General features: G+C 57.0%; 7 protein-coding genes across 7 annotated transcripts; 3 read left to right on the top strand and 4 right to left on the bottom strand.

The window, feature by feature from the left end:
- Positions 1–917: 917 nt before the first annotated feature.
- On the bottom strand, positions 918–1,616 carry J7T54_002538 (protein disulfide oxidoreductase domain protein; the record flags this gene model as incomplete). Its single annotated transcript, XM_051506697.1, has 1 exon — positions 918–1,616. The coding sequence occupies one exon, from the start codon at positions 1,614–1,616 to the stop codon at positions 918–920; it is 699 nt and encodes a 232-aa protein (XP_051362038.1).
- A 925-nt stretch (positions 1,617–2,541) lies between these two features.
- J7T54_002539 (scyllo-inositol 2-dehydrogenase (NADP(+))) lies at positions 2,542–3,690 on the top strand (the record flags this gene model as incomplete). Its single annotated transcript, XM_051506698.1, has 2 exons — positions 2,542–2,579; positions 2,634–3,690. The coding sequence occupies 2 exons, from the start codon at positions 2,542–2,544 to the stop codon at positions 3,688–3,690; spliced, it is 1,095 nt and encodes a 364-aa protein (XP_051362039.1).
- A 157-nt stretch (positions 3,691–3,847) lies between these two features.
- On the bottom strand, positions 3,848–5,832 carry J7T54_002540 (Lysophospholipase-like protein; the record flags this gene model as incomplete). The annotated part of the gene is made up of 2 exons (XM_051506699.1): positions 3,848–5,685; positions 5,772–5,832. 2 exons carry the CDS (start codon positions 5,830–5,832, stop codon positions 3,848–3,850), a joined length of 1,899 nt encoding a protein of 632 aa, XP_051362040.1.
- A 1,781-nt stretch (positions 5,833–7,613) lies between these two features.
- J7T54_002541 (NAD kinase-like protein) lies at positions 7,614–9,129 on the bottom strand (the record flags this gene model as incomplete). Its single annotated transcript, XM_051506700.1, has 2 exons — positions 7,614–8,862; positions 9,077–9,129. The coding sequence occupies 2 exons, from the start codon at positions 9,127–9,129 to the stop codon at positions 7,614–7,616; spliced, it is 1,302 nt and encodes a 433-aa protein (XP_051362041.1).
- Positions 9,130–9,754: 625 nt separating this feature from the next.
- Positions 9,755–11,036, top strand: J7T54_002542 (putative acyltransferase-like protein; the record flags this gene model as incomplete). The annotated part of the gene is made up of 2 exons (XM_051506701.1): positions 9,755–10,608; positions 10,667–11,036. 2 exons carry the CDS (start codon positions 9,755–9,757, stop codon positions 11,034–11,036), a joined length of 1,224 nt encoding a protein of 407 aa, XP_051362042.1.
- Positions 11,037–13,173: 2,137 nt separating this feature from the next.
- Positions 13,174–14,878, top strand: J7T54_002543 (putative transporter -like protein; the record flags this gene model as incomplete). Its single annotated transcript, XM_051506702.1, has 5 exons — positions 13,174–13,446; positions 13,504–13,750; positions 13,806–13,885; positions 13,938–14,789; positions 14,843–14,878. 5 exons carry the CDS (start codon positions 13,174–13,176, stop codon positions 14,876–14,878), a joined length of 1,488 nt encoding a protein of 495 aa, XP_051362043.1.
- A 513-nt stretch (positions 14,879–15,391) lies between these two features.
- On the bottom strand, positions 15,392–17,276 carry J7T54_002544 (cyclic-nucleotide family; the record flags this gene model as incomplete). Its single annotated transcript, XM_051506703.1, has 2 exons — positions 15,392–17,097; positions 17,150–17,276. The coding sequence occupies 2 exons, from the start codon at positions 17,274–17,276 to the stop codon at positions 15,392–15,394; spliced, it is 1,833 nt and encodes a 610-aa protein (XP_051362044.1).
- Positions 17,277–17,680: the final 404 nt, after the last annotated feature.

A 17,680-nucleotide genomic window follows, 5' to 3' on the forward strand; every position in this document is an offset into this window, starting at 1 on the left:
CCATGCGATGGTACTTGAAACCCAAAGGCATCTGCCGATCAGTTGCAGGCCTCCGACTAGTCTGACGATCGATTGAAAGCCGAGAACGCCACTTCTTCAATGTTCTATCGTCGACAAATCTAGGGCGACTGCCAAGCCCTAAGGAGCCGCCCAAGTTCATGCCCACCGTATTCAAACATGAGGACACCAAGCGATTGACATTTTCGGCTCACATGCAGGATTCCTTTGAATCCTTTCCGGGGTCCAGGCGGATCATTTCTCGATGCCAAGAGCTATTGGTGTCTCGGGCCAAGACCGAAGGATCAGGACCCCTGTGCAGTTCTCTTGTCCTACGCAAAGACTAAAGTTGTGATATCAACACACAATTGATGAAGTGCTCGGGAGGCGTGAGATGGCAAGGTATTGCCAAATCAGCCTAAGAGATGAGCATGCTGCTCTTCATGTCCAGGGAAAGAGGGAATTGTCATGACAGTTGCAAGTACATCTAATACACCGTCTGAGCTATTGTCGTAGATGAGGACTATCTCCTGTCATGCAACAACAAGTGGCCTTCAATGGCTGCATCAGATATTTCGGCTGCAGTCACTACGTTACCACATTCAAACCAGTGTACTTCCACGAGCTTCTTCTATCCACGCCACGGTGCGTCGGCCCCCTTAAATTTCCTCCCAGAAACGCCTCTGATTCTGGGTCCGGCTTCTCATTGTAAGTAGGTTGTAGAGAAATTGATTTCATGACCAGTTTCATTGTCTTAAAAGCCCCACGTGAAAGTCTACCGCGCTTTGCACGTGAGCCTCATCCCCATCGCTCATAATCAGGAAAGTATCGATCGTGTATCCGCTCAGCATACTCAACCACAACGGGATGCCCCCTCACTTTCCGTCTTGTCTTCGGGGCCCTGGAGAACTGTTAGTATGTCACTGGCCAGTTCTTTCAAGCGAGGGCACCCACGCATCACAGACGAGCGCCCCAACCACGAATCCAAAGAGGGTAGCATCAGCTTCCGTTGGTTCTTTGCCACCCAGCGCCCAGAATGGCCCTTGTTCTTCTTTTCTAGACACCTTAGCCTCTTGGAGTAGAGCTTCGACGTTGTCCCAGATCTCAGCCATCAGCATTGTGATCTCGTCATCCTGTAGGCGCAGCGTGCCCTGGCCATACAGCATCTGAATAGCGCCTCTCTGTGCAATGTATCCAATGATCATCCGCATGGGCCACGGTATGGCTGCCAAGACTCCATCGCGCATGGTCGTGTAGTTATCGCACCACTTCTCCTTGCCGTGATAAAAGTAGAGCTTATCCTCCAGCAATGCTCGAATCGCGAGATCGTGCGCCTTCTGAGCGGGCTTCAGGGTTGCGTTGAGATCCGGGAGTGCATCTCTTTCCACCAAGTACTTGATGATCAGAGTCGAATCTCCTAGAGTCGTCGCATCTGGGAATTGGACGTAGGGGATTTTTCTCTTGGGTGCTGACCGCGGGGATCCAGCATCGCGGCTGTAGCTGAACGCAGCGAAGCGAAGACGTGCTTCAAGCTTGGTAACAAAGGGACTCCAGACGTAGCTGTTTGTTGCGGGACCGCCTCGAGACACGGTGAGCCTTTGAGTGGGCGACATGGTCATGGTTCGGTCGAATGTTGCTGTCGATCTGAGACTTGGCCTTGAATTTGATTTCTGTCTGCGCTCTCTTTCGTCCTCATAGGCGCTCTTTTTATACTCAGCGACCATCCAGCGGCATTGATATTACATCGCATATGACCATGTGATTGATGCCTAGCTAGTCATCTTCTCGCGCCCTCGCCTCTCCGGACTTCTTGGTGATGTCCGGGTAAGGTGGGTCGTTCGGGGGTCCACGCTCGTGCTCCCGGGGTTCCTGCTTCGGAGCCTAGTCAATTCTGACCAATTCGGCCCCCGAAAATGCGGGAGATGACTGATTGTTCAGCTAGCAATCCGATCTGCAAACATGGGATAATTAGATGGCAGTTGTCGTTCTACATACAACGTAGGGACGTGTTCGGCCTTTTCGCCTACCCTATGCCGCTAGCCTTCGCCACTCACACGACCCCTGTCCTTTTTCACGCACTCAATAGTAAGGATTTGAGGAGGTTGAAGTTGCAGAAAGCTGTATCTGCCCTTTCTAGTCTTTAGTTGTTCATCTGTTCATATCTGCTTCAATCTTCCACAAATGACATGCTCAACTTTTTTCACTGAATACCCGTCTTGTCGAAACAATTCACACTAGGCCACATGCCAAAGTAAACGCCACTGATTATCGATGAAAGTGAATGACAAGTCAAGGACAGGGAAACGCTGTGATTGTGCCCCAAGATCATTGCAAAACCCCCGCCGCCCAACAAGTGAGCTCCAATCCAAGATGGCCTCAAGACGGCCCCGCAGAGGCCCGCCGGAAATGCCTCGTCGGGGGATGGCGCACGCAAGATGACAAACTCTGTGCCGCCAGACGACGTAATTACACTAATGAGCTTGAGAATTTGCTGCCAGCTTCCGAGATTGCAAGAAGATATCAACCATCAGAAACTCCAGCATCATGGCCAAGGCGCTCAACGTCGGGGTCGTTGGCTACGGGTGAGTCGCTCCGTGTCATACACCTCGTCATTCATCGCTAATAAATGTATCCAGCCTCTCCGCCAAGATCTTCCACATTCCCTTCATCGCAGCGACCCTAACGCTGACGCTGCATTCCATCGTCCAGCGCTCACCCAAGGACGGCAACTCAGCTCCTGCAGACCATCCCAACCTCAAGCACTACACTTCTGCCGACGACCTCCTCGCCGACAAAGAGGTCGACGTCATTGTCGTGACCACCCCCCCAGACAACCACTTTGAGCTGACCAAGCGTGCGCTGGAGAGCGGCAAGCATGTCCTCACCGAGAAGCCCTTTGTGCCCACCTCGGCTGAGGCGGACAAGCTCATCGCCATCGCCAAGGAGAACAGCCGCCTGATCTGCGTCTACCAGAACCGACGGTGGGACTCTGACTTTCTGCTCGTCAAGAAGCTCGTCAAGGAGGGCACGCTCGGGCGCATCGTCGAGTTCAACTCCCACTTTGACCGCTACCGCGCCGACGCGCCCACCAACTGGAAGGGCCAGATCGGCATCCCCCAGGGTGGTAGTGCGCTCTTCGACTTGGGCACCCACCTCATCGACCAGGCCTACACCCTCTTCGGTCTTCCCCAGTCCGTCCACGGCCGTCTGCTCAACCAGCGCGAGGGCAAGGCCGACTTGTTCAACCCAGACGCTGTGTCGGCCGAGCTCACGTATCCCGACGGCCTGATTGTCAACGTCCGCATCAGCGCACTGAGCGCCGAGACCATACAGCCCCGCTTCTGGGTGCGGGGCTTCAAGGGCTCCTTCAGGAAGAACACGTTGGATCGCCAGGAGGACCAGCTCAAGGCGGGCATGAAGCCCACGGAGGCTGGGTTCGGCCAGGACGACAATAAGACCAACGCGCGGCTGACGCTTGTGGGCGAGGACGCCAAGACGATGAAGCAAGTCGACGTGCCCGAGCTGGCGCCGGAGACGTACATGGCCTTTTACAGAGCACTCGGTGACGCCTTGGTGAGCGGGAAAGAGGAGGACATTCCCGTCAAGGCAACCCAGGCACGGGACGTGCTGAGAATCTTGGAGGGCGTCGTGGAGAGTGCAAAGACGGGGAAGGATGCCGTTCTGCAAAAATAGACAACGGCCTTCCTAGCACGAACCTAGTTGGACGGAAACAGTGGTCAACGATGGTAGTAATGCATATCTTTCAACCAAATTTTCCCAATCCCTAAATGCCGCATGATGGTATCAACAATCTTAAAAAAAAATGACCCCAGAATCCGGAAAAGCACGCTCAGATCATCATCAGCGCAACCATGCCTGCCCCCAGAACGGTAGAAGCACCAGCAGCAACCCTCCTCAGCGCGCCGCTCTCAATGTCCAGCGCCGTGCCGTAGTAGTCGGGCTGGTAGGTCTCCGGCGTGCTTGTGTCCAGCGTGCCGTCCCAGCAGTAGCGGTCGAAACAAGTCTGGCAAGCGTCCGGCACGGTCGTGTTGGTGCGGTCGAAGCTGCGGGACAGCATGGCGCAGCCGACGCAGACAGGCCAGTCGCGGTCGCGGGTGCTGTTTAGCTGGGTGGCAATGGCCCAGCCGTTCTCAATCATGGCATCACGCTCGGATTCGTTGTAGCTGGGCTTGAAGGTGGTGGTGTTGGACTGGAAAACATAGGGGTAGTTGGGGATGTAGACGATTAGTGGCGTCGGGTCGGTGGTGTTGGAGGCGTCGCAGCCAAAGAAGACGGGGCGGCTGTTCAGGCCTTTGTTGATAAACGTGTTCTTGTCGGGGATGGCGGGAAATCCGGTGCCCTCGGAAATGTTGGTTAGGGAGCGCTCGTAGGTGGCAATCGCCGAGGCACCGTCAGGCCATTGAAACTCGGTGTCGGCTGAGTTGTCGAACGAGAAGACGACGTCGACCTCGCGCTCAATGAGAAGGTGAGGATGGTAAGGGACATTCTGCAGGTCCTCGCCACCGTCAACCAGTGTCAGGCGATCCTCGTCGGCGTTGTAGTTCTCGTCGGGGTTCCAGCCCTTGAAGGGGTTGGGTGTCCAGTCTGCAATGTCATCGTTATCGCTGCCGACGGCTTCCAGGACGGACGTGATGGCGTCCACTGCAATGTCCGGCACCGACTCCGGCAGATACCCGCTCTCGGGGTCATTCAAGTACAGGACAATCTGGTTAAACAGACTGCTCGAAGTACCCATGACAAAGCCAGCATTGTCAAAGCCATTCACGCAATCGCCGTCATCGGACACCTCGCCGTCGGTGAAGTTGGATCCTACCCAGCGCAGCGGCGCAAACCCGTGGACGGTGTTGTCCGATGAGCCGAGCTCCCAGGGCGAGAATTCGTACACCGTCGAGTTGATGGGGATGACCTTCTCGTCTGGGCGGCGGCCTACTGCTATGAGAAACGGGAAAGGCGCCTTGTGGTTTTTGAAATCGTCATCGTCAGCGATCGAGGAGAAAGTATAGCCGGGTCCTCCATCCGTGGCATTGATCAGCTGGTACGACAGCATGCGTCCCCAGTAGTCAGTGATCGAGCGCTCGTACCCAGCTGCGGCCTTCTTTTCACACGCGTCGAGAATGGAGGTGTAATAGTCGAGGAGCGCGTACTGTTCGGGGCCTTCGAGAATCGAATCCTGAAACTGCCAGATGTTGCCCGAGGCGACGCTGTCCGCCACAGTGGTGAAGTTGTTGACGTAGATGCTGCCCACAAGCCAGCCACCGCCGGACAGGCCCGAAATGTATGTCGAACTCTGCAAAAGACCTCCCAAGTTGCCTCCTGCGTCCGAGCCTACTGAGCGGCTGTCGAGTGCTGCCAGGGCGCCAGCGCCGCTCAGCATGGCACGGTAGCCTCCTCCAGAAAAGGCCAGCCCAATGTTCGGCACCTTTGTATTGTTGTTCTCCGCGTCCTTGAGGTACTCCTCGGCGTCAAAGTCGGGGATGCTGATTCGTTGGAGCAGCTCGCGCATCGGCTCAATGGTCTCGTTCCGACGCTGGACGACCCATTCCTTCTCTTCGTCGGACAACTTGGTGCCATTGCGAATGGACGGGCGGTCGCTGGGGCAGTTGACGCTGGTTGGTACGTAGCCGTCCGGGGCATTGTTGATGGCGCGGGCAGAGATGTGGACGTCGACTATTGTTGACGCATTAGAGGCGGTGTTGCTTGAGATCGCGATCACCGGGATTGCGTCGGGGAAGGAGCTGCTCGCTCATACGTACCTGCAGCCTGGGCAGCCACGCCAGCAGATGCCGCCAACAGCAGCGCCAGACTCTTCGTCATAGCGAATGAAAACCACCTGCGCACTAGAAAAGAAGAAGAAAGCGAAGGGCAAGAGAGTAGCAGCCACAACTAGGCACTACCCGATTATCTATCGTATACGTACAACAAGAAAGGGTTGGAGCGAAGAAGCAAAATTAAGGTTAAGAGGCAACGAGCAGCTTGCGGGCAGGCAAGGAGTGGTTATGGGATTGGGATCGCCAGGCATTGGCATTGGCGATGTCAGCCCAGCGGGCTGTTTCAGTGCCCCGACGGCCATCGCACAGCGGGATGCGACGCTGGTTGAACTTTGAGCCATCCCTAGTGCTCCGTGCGGTAACGTCGCGACGCTGTGGAAGCGTCACGGTCCGCTGAGATGGACCTGCCAAGCACTTGGGAGATGCCGCCAAGCAGACCGTCTTATGTGAGTGTGAAGCTGATGATTCTTGGCCAAGATGATCACTTAACAGACGTGGGTGCTCGCTTGTTGCAGGCCTTGCTAAACTACTATTATCTCGGGTTTAGGCACTATTGCCTTGTCATCCTGGGAATGAAGCAGTCGCTAGATAATTTCCCATGTTCGTCAACACAGCCACGCCCAAGACTTCTTGCGCATACGTACCTAGATTCGTTCGTCACATGCCTCGCTCACTGCACTAGTGCCACAACAGAGATATTACTTTGCTTTTGTTCAATCGTCAGCCCGCAGGACGTGCCCAGAGCACATCGCTGACCGACAATCATCCTGCCAAGCATTGCCAAACTGATGACTAGCGGTGTCTCCAAGGGGCCAGTCGTACTCGCACCGAGCAACGACTTTTTCCCGTGATGCGTATCCAGAATTTCAGGCCCCGACTCCCACGGTCCCACCAGCGCAGATCACGCCTGAAGCATCCCGCGGTGTTCCGGGGGGCAGCCGCGTGCCACGGCGATGGACGGAGCAGGCCGTTTCGTGACTGGCTGCGCCCGGGCATGAGACGCGTGGCCTGAAATTGCGTGAGGGGATCTCATCACAGCTGACACAGCAGGCAGCGGCAGTTTCACTCTAGCAGATTCAGCCTACCCTGCGCTGATTTGATTGATTTATGAAACTTATTAATGCTGCCGTTGACGACATGCTGGTAAGAGGCATACACTGATGGGAATTCTGCCTTTATTTGTCGATTAACATTAGCTTGGTCACTGGAGACAAACTACATGTCTTTGTGACACAATTAGTCGACTTATCTTTGGTGGAAAACAGAAAAGGTGCCATATACGTGGTAAACCATGGCGAAAACAAGGGTCTTGACGCAAGTGTTCCACAATTAGAACTCAGTTATTACATTCGATCAGAGCGACCCGTCTCACCAACAGAGTCGAGAATGTTGTTGGAGACTTGTTGCATTCCAGGCCAACTGCGCAGGTGTAGCGCCATAGCACTTGGCATGCTCGCGAAGAAGCGTTGTGGAGGCAATAGGCTGCAACTCACCGTCGATGACACGAGCAAATAAAAAATATTCGGTCGCCGCGGAGCATACTCCGTATAAGTGGACTTCTACCAGTAGTCTCGTCTACACTTCCTTCTCGACGTGAAATGGCGTGTGCCAAGGTCTTGTAGGAGGCCTCATCCACGAGACGAAGCAAGCCATCAGCACATCCGAGGGAACAGTGATTTCAGCCGATGCAGGCCACATGGCTCACGCAGCGAGGAGCGAGAAGTAAGATACGAACCGTCGGGTCTGGTCCACTGGCATTCCACCTTGAATTCTTCATAGTGTATACATGGGTATCATCTTGTCCTGACAGCATACGGCCCAGCTCGCTTAGTCCTCGCCCTCCGTCGCCCTCCCAAAGGGATGATTAAATTTGAGCAGTCCATTGAGTCCTCCGACCCAAGGATCATCGTCCTCGGTCCTAATCACACACGGCACACCACCCGCCCACTCCTCCCCGGATCCGTCGTGACTCCGTCCCACAAACTCGCCCTCCACTCGTAACTCGGTGCCGGGGCTCACGCCGGCGCAGCGCTTGCCGTCGATGCTCAAATCCAGCTCGCGACCGCGATTCTTCTTGCTCATACGCAGCGTGACCTTGGTGTCGAGCGGGAGCACGAGGGAGCGGAAGGACAGGCTGCAGGGCGAGATGGGGGTGATGAGGAGCGACTTGACGAGGGGATGGACGATGGGACCGCCGGCGCTGAGGGAGTAGGCTGTCGAGCCGGTCGGGGTGCTGAGGAGGATGCCGTCGGCGATTGTCTCGGTGAGGAAGTGCCCGTTTTGGAAAATGTCGATAATGGCGAGGTGCGGGTGCGAGCCTCGGTGGACGGAGATCTCGTTGATGGCGCGTAGAGAAGGGGAGGTGCCGGCCAAGGGCCCGGCGAGGGACTTGGAGTCGCCTAGCAGGTTGTCGGACAGCTTGTCGTTGATGTTGTCGCCGTTCGCGTCGAAAATGTCGGCCTTGATACGATGTCGCAGTAAGACCTTGGATGCTCGCTGCGCGCCCATGCTTTTGCCCTTGATGAGTGCCCAGGGGTTGCTGCCCCCGTCTTGTTCCTCTGGGCTGTCCTTATTGCCTCGGGGGACGGCAGCGTCGCGCACCGCCACGTCGCTCCCGCTCATGTACACCTCTCTCCAGACCTTCTTGTGCTCCTGAAAGTCCCATTCGCCCAGAAAGCCCAGCGTGCCCATGCTGAATGAGACAATGGGCGGCACGGATCCGTGGAGCTTGAACAAGCTAGCTGCGCGTAGTACTGTGCCATCACCGCCAAATGTCGCAATCACGTCCACCTTTTGCGCAATGTAGGGCCTGTCGTCTGACGAGTAGACGGGAAAGTCGACGCGCTCTTGGATGCTGGACGCGACGCGCGGTTCGAGGATGAGGTGGATGTCCGGGTACTCATTGTGGATGTGCTTGGCGAACTTGACGACGGCGTCCGTGACCGTTTCGGAGTAGAGCTTCTGCACGACGAGAAGATTTCGAGGCGGGCGTGGCCATTTCAGGGACAGGAGTGAGGACCCCGGTTTCGTGGATCGTAGGTATCGAGGATGGATCCGGTCAGGCAGCTCGACGATGCTGCGAGCGTCAGAGCTCGAGGAATAGGTTCTGAACAGACACGCAGCCCATCTAGTGGTCGCAGTCGTCCTCCTCCATGATGGTGTATGGTAAAGACGCCCGAGAAGAGTTGCACGACGGGGCAGACTCATCCTGGATGAGTTCGTTCGTCCATCCAGACAGCTCCAGTCGTGGGTGGACCGCGACCTGCATTATTGCCGATGGTGCAAAGGACGGCAGAATGAAGTTGGACAGCTGACCGCCTTCTTGTTTAGTATCGCGGGGCATTGGCTCTATCACATGTCGATGAAGCCAGCAAGGACTATTACGTGTAAAAAGGGACGGACTATTCTCAACTAAAGCATATATGAAAATTCTCTTGGATAAGGTTAAACTCGAAACTCTGTCCCTGATTGCATTTTCAACACCACATAGACTTCGAATCATGGCGTTCCCACGAGGTATTCGCCCCGACCGGCAACGAGCCCCTCGTCTGATTGGCACGTCACGGCCCGCTTCACTGGGCTGACTCGGCTGAGTCCATGGCGCCGACGGAGCTGATCAACTTGCCGGAATCTGGCGCAAGCAAAAAGCTTTTCCAACCTCTAGCTGGTGTTGGACAAACTTACTGCCTTGCTGGGGCCCGGTCACTGCGTGCTTCTTGGACAACCGATGTCTCAGCGCGATTAGCCATCCTTCGACTCTGACCCTGTTTCTACCTGTGTCCTCGACGCTTACTGTGCCGCGCAGTGCACCACCTGCCAGCCACCATCGCGTCGCAGCCTCGCCCTCATCTCCCCGCAACGCGCTGCCTACCTACTGATAGGTCTGGCATACGGTGCCTTTGAGCCAAACAGGACACGTCGCACGCCTTGCGCCGTGCTCGCAAACCGACATCGCGACCTCACGAACCATGACCGACTCGCCAGTATCCAACATTCCTGGACCGGATAACGCGGGGCTGACAGAGAAGCCGAAAATCGAGCATCCGTCTGGGAAGCAGAGCTATGGAAAACTCATGCAGGTTGTGCGTGGGTTCGCCTTTGTCATGTACTTTGCGGCGTGCATCCTCACGATCTTCATCACCCAGCTGATCGGGCTGCCTCTGTACGTGGTCAACCGCGACTGGTACTATGTGTACATGGCCATGACGAAGCAGCACTTTGCGATTGTGACGAGTTTCATGACCTACATCTGGGGTCCCACCAAGATCCGCATCAGCGGCGATGAGACGGTCGCGGGCCAGATGAGGGCGATGCCCGAGGGACGTGTCGAGTTTGACTTCCCCGAGCGTGTCATCCTGGTGGCCAACCACCAGATCTACACCGACTGGCTCTATCTCTGGTGGGTCGCGTATGCGAACCGACCAAGGCTGCACGGGCACATTTACATCATCCTCAAGGCGTCGCTGCGGTACATCCCCTTTATTGGATGGGGCATGATGCTTTACAGCTTCATCTTCATGACTCGCAAAATGGCCACCGACCAGCCGCGCATGGCGTACCGCCTGCGGAAGCTGCGTCAGCAGAAGACCAGCCCGAGCGGCAAGACGTACTACGACCCCATGTGGCTCATGCTGTTCCCAGAGGGTACGAACCTCTGCGCGAACGGGCGCGCAAAGTCAGAGAGCTGGGCCAAGAAGAATGACATTCGGGACCCAGAGCACTTGCTTCTCCCGCGCGGGACAGGCATGTACTTTTGCCTCAGCGAGTTGAAGGGCACGGTGGAACACGTGTATGACTGCACCATTGCGTACGAGGGCATTCCGTGAGTGACGAGTTTGATCAGAGCGAGGAGAGAGGGGATCACTGACAAAAAATCGCAGGCGAGGCGAGTACGGCGAGCAGATATTTGGCTTGTCGAGCACGTACTTTCAGGGGCTGCCGCCAAAGTCGGTTAATCTCTACTGGCGCCGCTTCAAGGTGGCGGACATTCCCCTCGCTACGCAAGCCGAGTTTGACATTTGGCTGCGGGAGGAATGGTACAAAAAGGACGCTCTGCTTGAAGAGTACACGACGACGGGTCGCTTCCCGCCCTTGCAGGACGGGCCAACAAAGTTTATAGAAACCGAGGTTCGGACAAAGTACCCCTGGGAGATTGTCAACATCTTCACCGTGATTGGCATTGTTGGCTTGGTGACGAGAAGCCTAAAGAAACTGTGGGCGGCTCGAAGCGAGGTGCCTCTGGCGTCTTGAGGGTCCTTGGGGCGGCGGTTGGCCCAGAGTCCCAGACAGGCGCCGTTCTTGGATACCGAGTTTGGGCGATTGTTGCGAATATGCACCGCGTTTGATTGGCATGCTTGGCCAAGGCGTAAGGCTGTGTGTGGTGCTGATGTATGTATTCCAGGATTATAATCTGCACGTTGCAGACAATAGAGGCAGTGATTCGCGTCAAACCCTCGAAACAGGCAAGGCGCCACAGTTACGCTGCTGATCCTTCACGCTGGGCGCGGGAGACGATGGTACGCCGGATGGGGAGGACAACGTGGCATGGTGGTGGCATGGCGATGCAAGGCTGCAGGGTAAAGTGCAGGTCAGCTTCATCTGACGGGCCGGGAACATGTTGCGATAATGCCAGGCCAACTATCTTCTCAAATCTACGGGAGAATCTCAAGGGATATTGGTGGCTCGGATTTTTTCGGGCGGCTGAAGCAACGCCTCTCAGCCGCACCTCGTGAGCCGAGGTACTATGCACGGCCGATCGTGGTGAAGGGTGTGGTGACTGTGGTCTGACGGGCCAGGATGGTCTAGAATCTGTGCGTCCAGCCAGTCGCGTGTCCCGATTTACAGCATGACGCATGGCATTCCAACGACTTGGGCCTTTTGGCGTTGGGAGATCCGAGGGTCTGCGCCTAGGCAAGGCTGGCTTGGGCGCAACACTGCAAAACGTGCCTCGGCATCGAGACGAGGTGTTGCGATACAAAATACGGATCCGGTGTGGCTGGCAGGCGTGTGCATTCAGGTCCTCACTAGGGGCGGGTCTGCCACGAATAGAGGATGCTGATGGGTTAGATCCCCACGCATGCTCTCGTGGATTGCGCGGGGGAGTAATGCGGGGATGGAGGAACATGAGGAAGATGCTGAGACAAGCGGGAGCTGGCGCTGGCGCTGGCGCTGGCGCTGGCACACTGGCGCACTGGCGCACACGACTACCGCTCTTGGTGTGTGAGGCCGGGATGTGGCAGCTCAGATTCGTTGTTGATTAGAGTCTCGAACAGGGGGAGCTGGAGACCTCTTTGGACGCTCAAGAAACGGCGCTGCGAGTGATGCTCTACGGTATCACGGAGCAGCGCTGCCTGCTTGCTGTAACAAAGAAACCCCTCTCTCTGCCGTACGAGAGCTGCTCCATCAGAGGCGTCGATCATCCAACAGGGAAACGCCAGCTCGACGCAAGCCGATGCAAACTGCCTGAGCGGCGTGGATACTGTAAAAGATGCATATTGATGATGGGCAGCCTATTGGCTTTCCCTCTATACGCCCGATTAGGCATCTGGCCCGGCTGCCAAGACGACGCGGAAGGGTGCCACTCTCGGAGGACCTTATTGCTGAGGTTTGAGCTCGTTTCTCTACCGCTTGTCTGCAAGTGCGGTTAATTACCCCGCGAAATAGGAGGAGTCGGAGGAGAACCGGGGGTGGGAATCATCGTCTACGGATCCTATCCGCTGCTGCTCTGCTCCACCCTGTTGAGGCCTGGGTATGGCCCTTCGTTAATTACCTACCAGTACTGGTGATTGATGGCGCTGGGCAGCGACAGGGCAGAGAGGAGGAGCCCACGGCCTGACTGACCAGAAGCAGGACAAAGATCATCTCCAGCGTGAGGCAGGAGGAGCAGCAGATACAGATACACAACAGCGAGATTCACGGCCCTCACCAGGCACCTGTGCTGATCCTCATGATCCCGGCCAGGCCCTTATTCCCACTTTCCTCGTCCACTAGTCTGGGCCTTGGAGGCTGGTCTACGGAGTAAGTAGGGCGCGCCAACTATATCGCAGCTATGCGTTGCATACCTCCCCCTCCTCCCCAGATTTGGGGTCAGCGATGCAGGTGGTGTCAAGATTGGGGAGCTCGACTGTGACACAGACACCCCCGCCCCCGGACCTGCGAGGATCCTGGAGCATCGTATCCTAGGTGGACAGAGAGATGAACCCCTGTTTGACAGGGAGCTCGTCCTTCGTCCTGAAAGCATATAGTTCGCCTCCTTTCCCTCCATACTTATTGACCTCCCTGGCTCTGTCGAAATAGCAACTCTTCTTCCCTCTCCTTGTCTCGCCTCACCTCGCCTCGCCTCATCGACATCCAACTCTTGCTACACCGTCTTACCGCCTACTGAATCATGGAACGCACGAGTCACGATCTCGACCAGAAGGCGGGCGATTCTGAGCTCCGTCACATTGACGACTCGGCCGTCGACGCCAACGGCTCCGACATTCACCCCGATGACCATGGTCTCACCAAGGAGGAGCAGAGGCAGATCATCCGCCGCGTCGACCGCCGCCTCGTCGTGACCGTCGGCCTCATGTACTGCGTCTCCCTCATGGACCGCACCAACATGAGCGCCGCCAACATTGCGGGCATGAGTGTCGAGCTGCAGCTTGGCGCCAACTACGTCCGTCTACCTGTCCTCATGTTCCCTTTGCCACATTGCTGACGACAGAGCCTACAGAACATTGCCAACTTAGTCTTCTTCATCCCCTACATCATCTTCCAGCCCCCGTCGACCATCATCTGCCGCGCCATCGGGCCCCGCATCCATCTCGCCGCCATCACCCTCCTCTGGGGCTCCGTCATGATCGGCATGGGCTTTGTCCAGAACTTTCCCCAGCTGGCAGTCACGCGCGTGCTGCTCGGTGTTCTCGAGGCCGGCTTCTTCCCCAGCTGCGTCTACCTGCTCAGCACATGGTACACCCGATGTAAGGACTGCCTTGGAACTCAACTGGGATGAGACAGTGACTGACATTTGCGTAGACGAGGTCGGCAAGCGATACTCCCTCTTCTACCTGCTTGGCTGCGTGGCGTCTGCCTTCTCGGGCATCCTCGCCTACGGTGTACGTATTTGTCTGCTCTCTGTCTAGTACAAGACTAACACCAACCCCCTAGCTCATGCAAATGCACGGCCTGGCGAACCTCTCCGGCTGGCGCTGGATCTTCACCATGGAGGGCATCCTCACCTGCTTGCTCGGTATCGCCGGGTACTGGCTGCTGGTCGACTTCCCCGACTCGAGCCGCACCAACTGGTCCTTCCTGGGCAGCCGGGAGCGCGCCTGGGTCGTGTCGCGCATCGCCCGGGACCGTGGCGACTCCAAATTCGAGGCCTTCAACATGCGCAAGTTCCTCCGCGCCGGCCTCGACTGGAAGATCTGGGCCTACGCCCTCATCTTCTGCTGCTCGACGACGCTCTCGTACGCGCTCGCCTATACGCTGCCCATCATCCTCATGGAGAACATGGGCTTCAACGTCGCCGAGGCGCAGTGCCTCGTCGCTCCTCCCTACGCCTTTGCCGGCATCATCATGCTCGTGACCGGCTGGCTGGGCGACAAGTACCACGTCCGCGGGCCCATCATCATCGTCAACATGGTCATTGCGCTCATTGGTCTGCCCATTATGGGCTGGCACAGCAACGCCTACGTGCGCTACTTTGGCGTCTTCCTCGTCACGGCGGGCGCCAACGCCAACATCCCCTCCGTCATGTCCTTCCAGGCCAACAATGTGCGCGGCCAGTGGAAGCGCGCCTTTTGCAGCGCCACGCTCGTCGGCTTTGGTGGCTTTGGTGGCATCGCCGGCAGCTTGGTGTTCCGCGAGCAGGACAGGATGACGGGCTACAAGCCGGGCATGTACGCCTGCATTACGGCCGCGCTCATCAACATTCTTCTCGTGTGCATCTGTGACTTTACCTTTTGGAGGCAGAATGGCAAGGCGGACCGTGAGGGCAAGATCCTCGAGGCCCACGACGTGAGTTCTCCCTGCATTCATTCCTTGAAGAAGTGATACTAACCTGCTTATAGGATGATGCTTCGTCGGATTTCCGATACACGTACTAATTGGTCACTGGCAGGCGGCATCCAGGGAGGATGCCACATACTCCGTACTGTGGGGTGGGGGACACATGCGTATAAGGAACTCTATATTGTCACTGAATGCCTAGTACCAGCTATTTCCGCGATAGTCGTAAGCCTAGACGTCCGTGCATGCGGGGAAGTCCACTACTTGACTCCTTAGAACCAGAGTACTTATCGTGCCACTTGAACTTGCCTTGGATCGATGTACCGGCCCTCATCGAAGCTGCATCTTCTGTAGACGCCTTGTCATGCGGAGGTTAACTTTTTCTGTATCAGGTAGGGGTGATGTGAATAATTTGCTGATATGTAGGCTCGTGACTGCCGAGAAGATTGTACCTCTCCAGCAAGTCACTGCACAGGGGAAATCATAGCGAACTGACAGGAATAACAGACCCCAATGCTGCTCTCTTGCCTTTGAATGAAATGCAGATGTGTATAATTTCAATCATGTAATCCATGGCCATCTCTCATCAAATATGTCGTCTCCAACACAACTTACAGAGCAAGCAGGGCAGCAGCACCAACAGCCAGGACAGTCCAGCCAGACACGCCGAGGACACCAGCAGCATTGCCGCCGTCGCCGCCCTCCGAGTTGTCCTCGCCTTCCTCCTCCTGGTCGCTATCGTCCTCAGTGCTACCGTCCTCATTGCCATCGTCGCCCTCTTCCTCATCAGAGCCATCCTCACTGTCCTCCTCCGCCTGGCCGTCCGTCTCGACGACACGCTCCTCGAGCTCATTGTCCAGAGGCGTGTGGGCCTCAATGTACTGCACGAGGACCTCATCCTGCGTATCGAGCGTGGCAAACTCCGGCTCGGGCGGGAAGATGGAGTCGCCGCCGCTCGCGAGGAAATTAAGCGTGACGACGCGGTACTCCTCCCCGTCATCGAGCGTCTCACCATCCACCTCGACGCTGACGAGGCGCGACCCGACGTCATTGTCCGGGTTGTACGCGATCTTGATGCCCTTGGAGACCTGGAACCACGAGGTGACCTCGTCGCCCGTCTCCGGGTTCTCGCCCGAGACGAGACCCTCGAGGATGTTGCGCACCTCCTCGCCCGTGTAGGTCAGCTCGACAATGGTGTTGCCAAAGGGGAAAGACGTGAGGACCTCGCCGCGGGTAATGTCACCCTCGTCAATGGCGGCGCGGATGCCGCCGGCGTTGATGAGGGCAAAGTGAGGGGGCTCGCTGTCCGTCTGGTTCTGGCGGTACTCGAGCATGGCGTCGGCCATGACCTGGCCCAGCAGGCAGTCGCCGTCCTGGCAGGTCTCCTGGACGAGCTCGTTGTTGGTCTCGCCCAGGACCTCGGCGGCGAACTCTTCAAAGGGGCCGCGCCAGGTGTCGACCTGGTCCTGGAGCTCCGACTCCTGCTCGGTGGTGTTGGTCAGGTGGATGGGCGCGCCGCGGTACTCCATAATGTGGCCGTCCTCGTCGTAAAGCACGTTGATCTCGCCCAGGTACTCGCCCCAGCGGTACGAGGTGACGATGAAGACCTCGTCGCCGTTCTTGTTCTCGACAATGGTCGGGTAGTCGCCCTCGGCGTCCTCCATGTCGCCGAGGAGGGTGTGCGAGTGGCCGCCGATGATGAGCGACAGGCCCTCCGTGTCCTTGGCGAGCTCCTGGTCGACCTCGTAGCCGAGGTGGGTGAGGGCGACAATGTACTTGACGTCGGGGTACTCGTCGCGGATCTCGTCGACGTACTTTTGGACTTCCTTGATGGGGTCGACAAACTCCGTCTCGTCGCCCACGTTGGCAATGTCGGGCGTGTCCTCGGTGGTGGCGCCAATGACGGCCAGGTTCTTGTCCTCGAAGATGTGGTAGGGTTTGATGTACTTCTTGAGCAGCTCGTTCTCACTCTTGACGTTGCAGGAGACGGCGGGGAAGGTGATGTTCTCGAGGAACTGGCCCAGCTCGTCGTCGCCGCCGTCCCACTCGTGGTTGCCCAGGGTCATGAGGTCAAAGCCCAGGTCGTTGACCGTCTCGGCAATCTTCTCGGGCCCGTAGAAGGAGTAGAAGAGGGTGCCCTGGAACTCGTCGCCCGCGTTGAGCCACAGATTCTCGGGGTGCTCCTCCTTGAGCTCGGTGACCTTGGTCTTGATGCGCGCGTAGCCGCCATAGCAGCCCTCCTCAGGCTCGGTGCAGTCGGTGCCGGACGAGGAGAACTCGTCCAGGTGGGCGTGGACGTCGTTGACGTGGAAGAAGGCTGCATGGTCAGCAACACGATTTCTACAACCAGACAGGTCTATTGCACGCACAGACGTTCCATTGGCCTTGGTCGTTCACCTGGCGCTTCATGCCTTGGTGGCGCTTGCTGAAGAGGACATCGTCCGCGAGGGCGGAGCCAGCGACCGCGCTGAGCGCGAGAGCAATCGACGACTTCATGGTCTGGTGATGGGGAGACGCGACGAGTATCAGTCGATATTTTTCTTCGAGTCCACAGAGTCAGCAGCACGAGCAAGAGGAAGAAGCGCGGCGACGTCCGCTTCTTATCTTCCCACAATGCCTTTTGCCAAGTAGACAACTTGATCGGTACCCTGATGATAGCCGACGAACTAACGTCTCCAAGTGGCAGGGGTCCGATAGGCACGTGGGGAAGGCGATTGGCTAGTTGAATAGATTTTAACTCTAAAAGGACAGAGATGCCGGGGCGTTCTTTGGTCAAGCATCCGGGGTCGCCTTGAGTTCACGCGTCCTGGCCCCCAATGGACGCGCCAAAATATGACACACTTTGTCTCCGTGAGGATCTGTGTTGCTTGGCGGCTTGTGTCTCAGTCTCTGCCGCCAGA

This window comes from Emericellopsis cladophorae (genome assembly GCF_022114955.1).
Source record: "Emericellopsis cladophorae strain MUM 19.33 chromosome Unknown NODE_24_length_302009_cov_114_244240, whole genome shotgun sequence".
NCBI lineage: Eukaryota > Fungi > Ascomycota > Sordariomycetes > Hypocreales > Bionectriaceae > Emericellopsis > Emericellopsis cladophorae.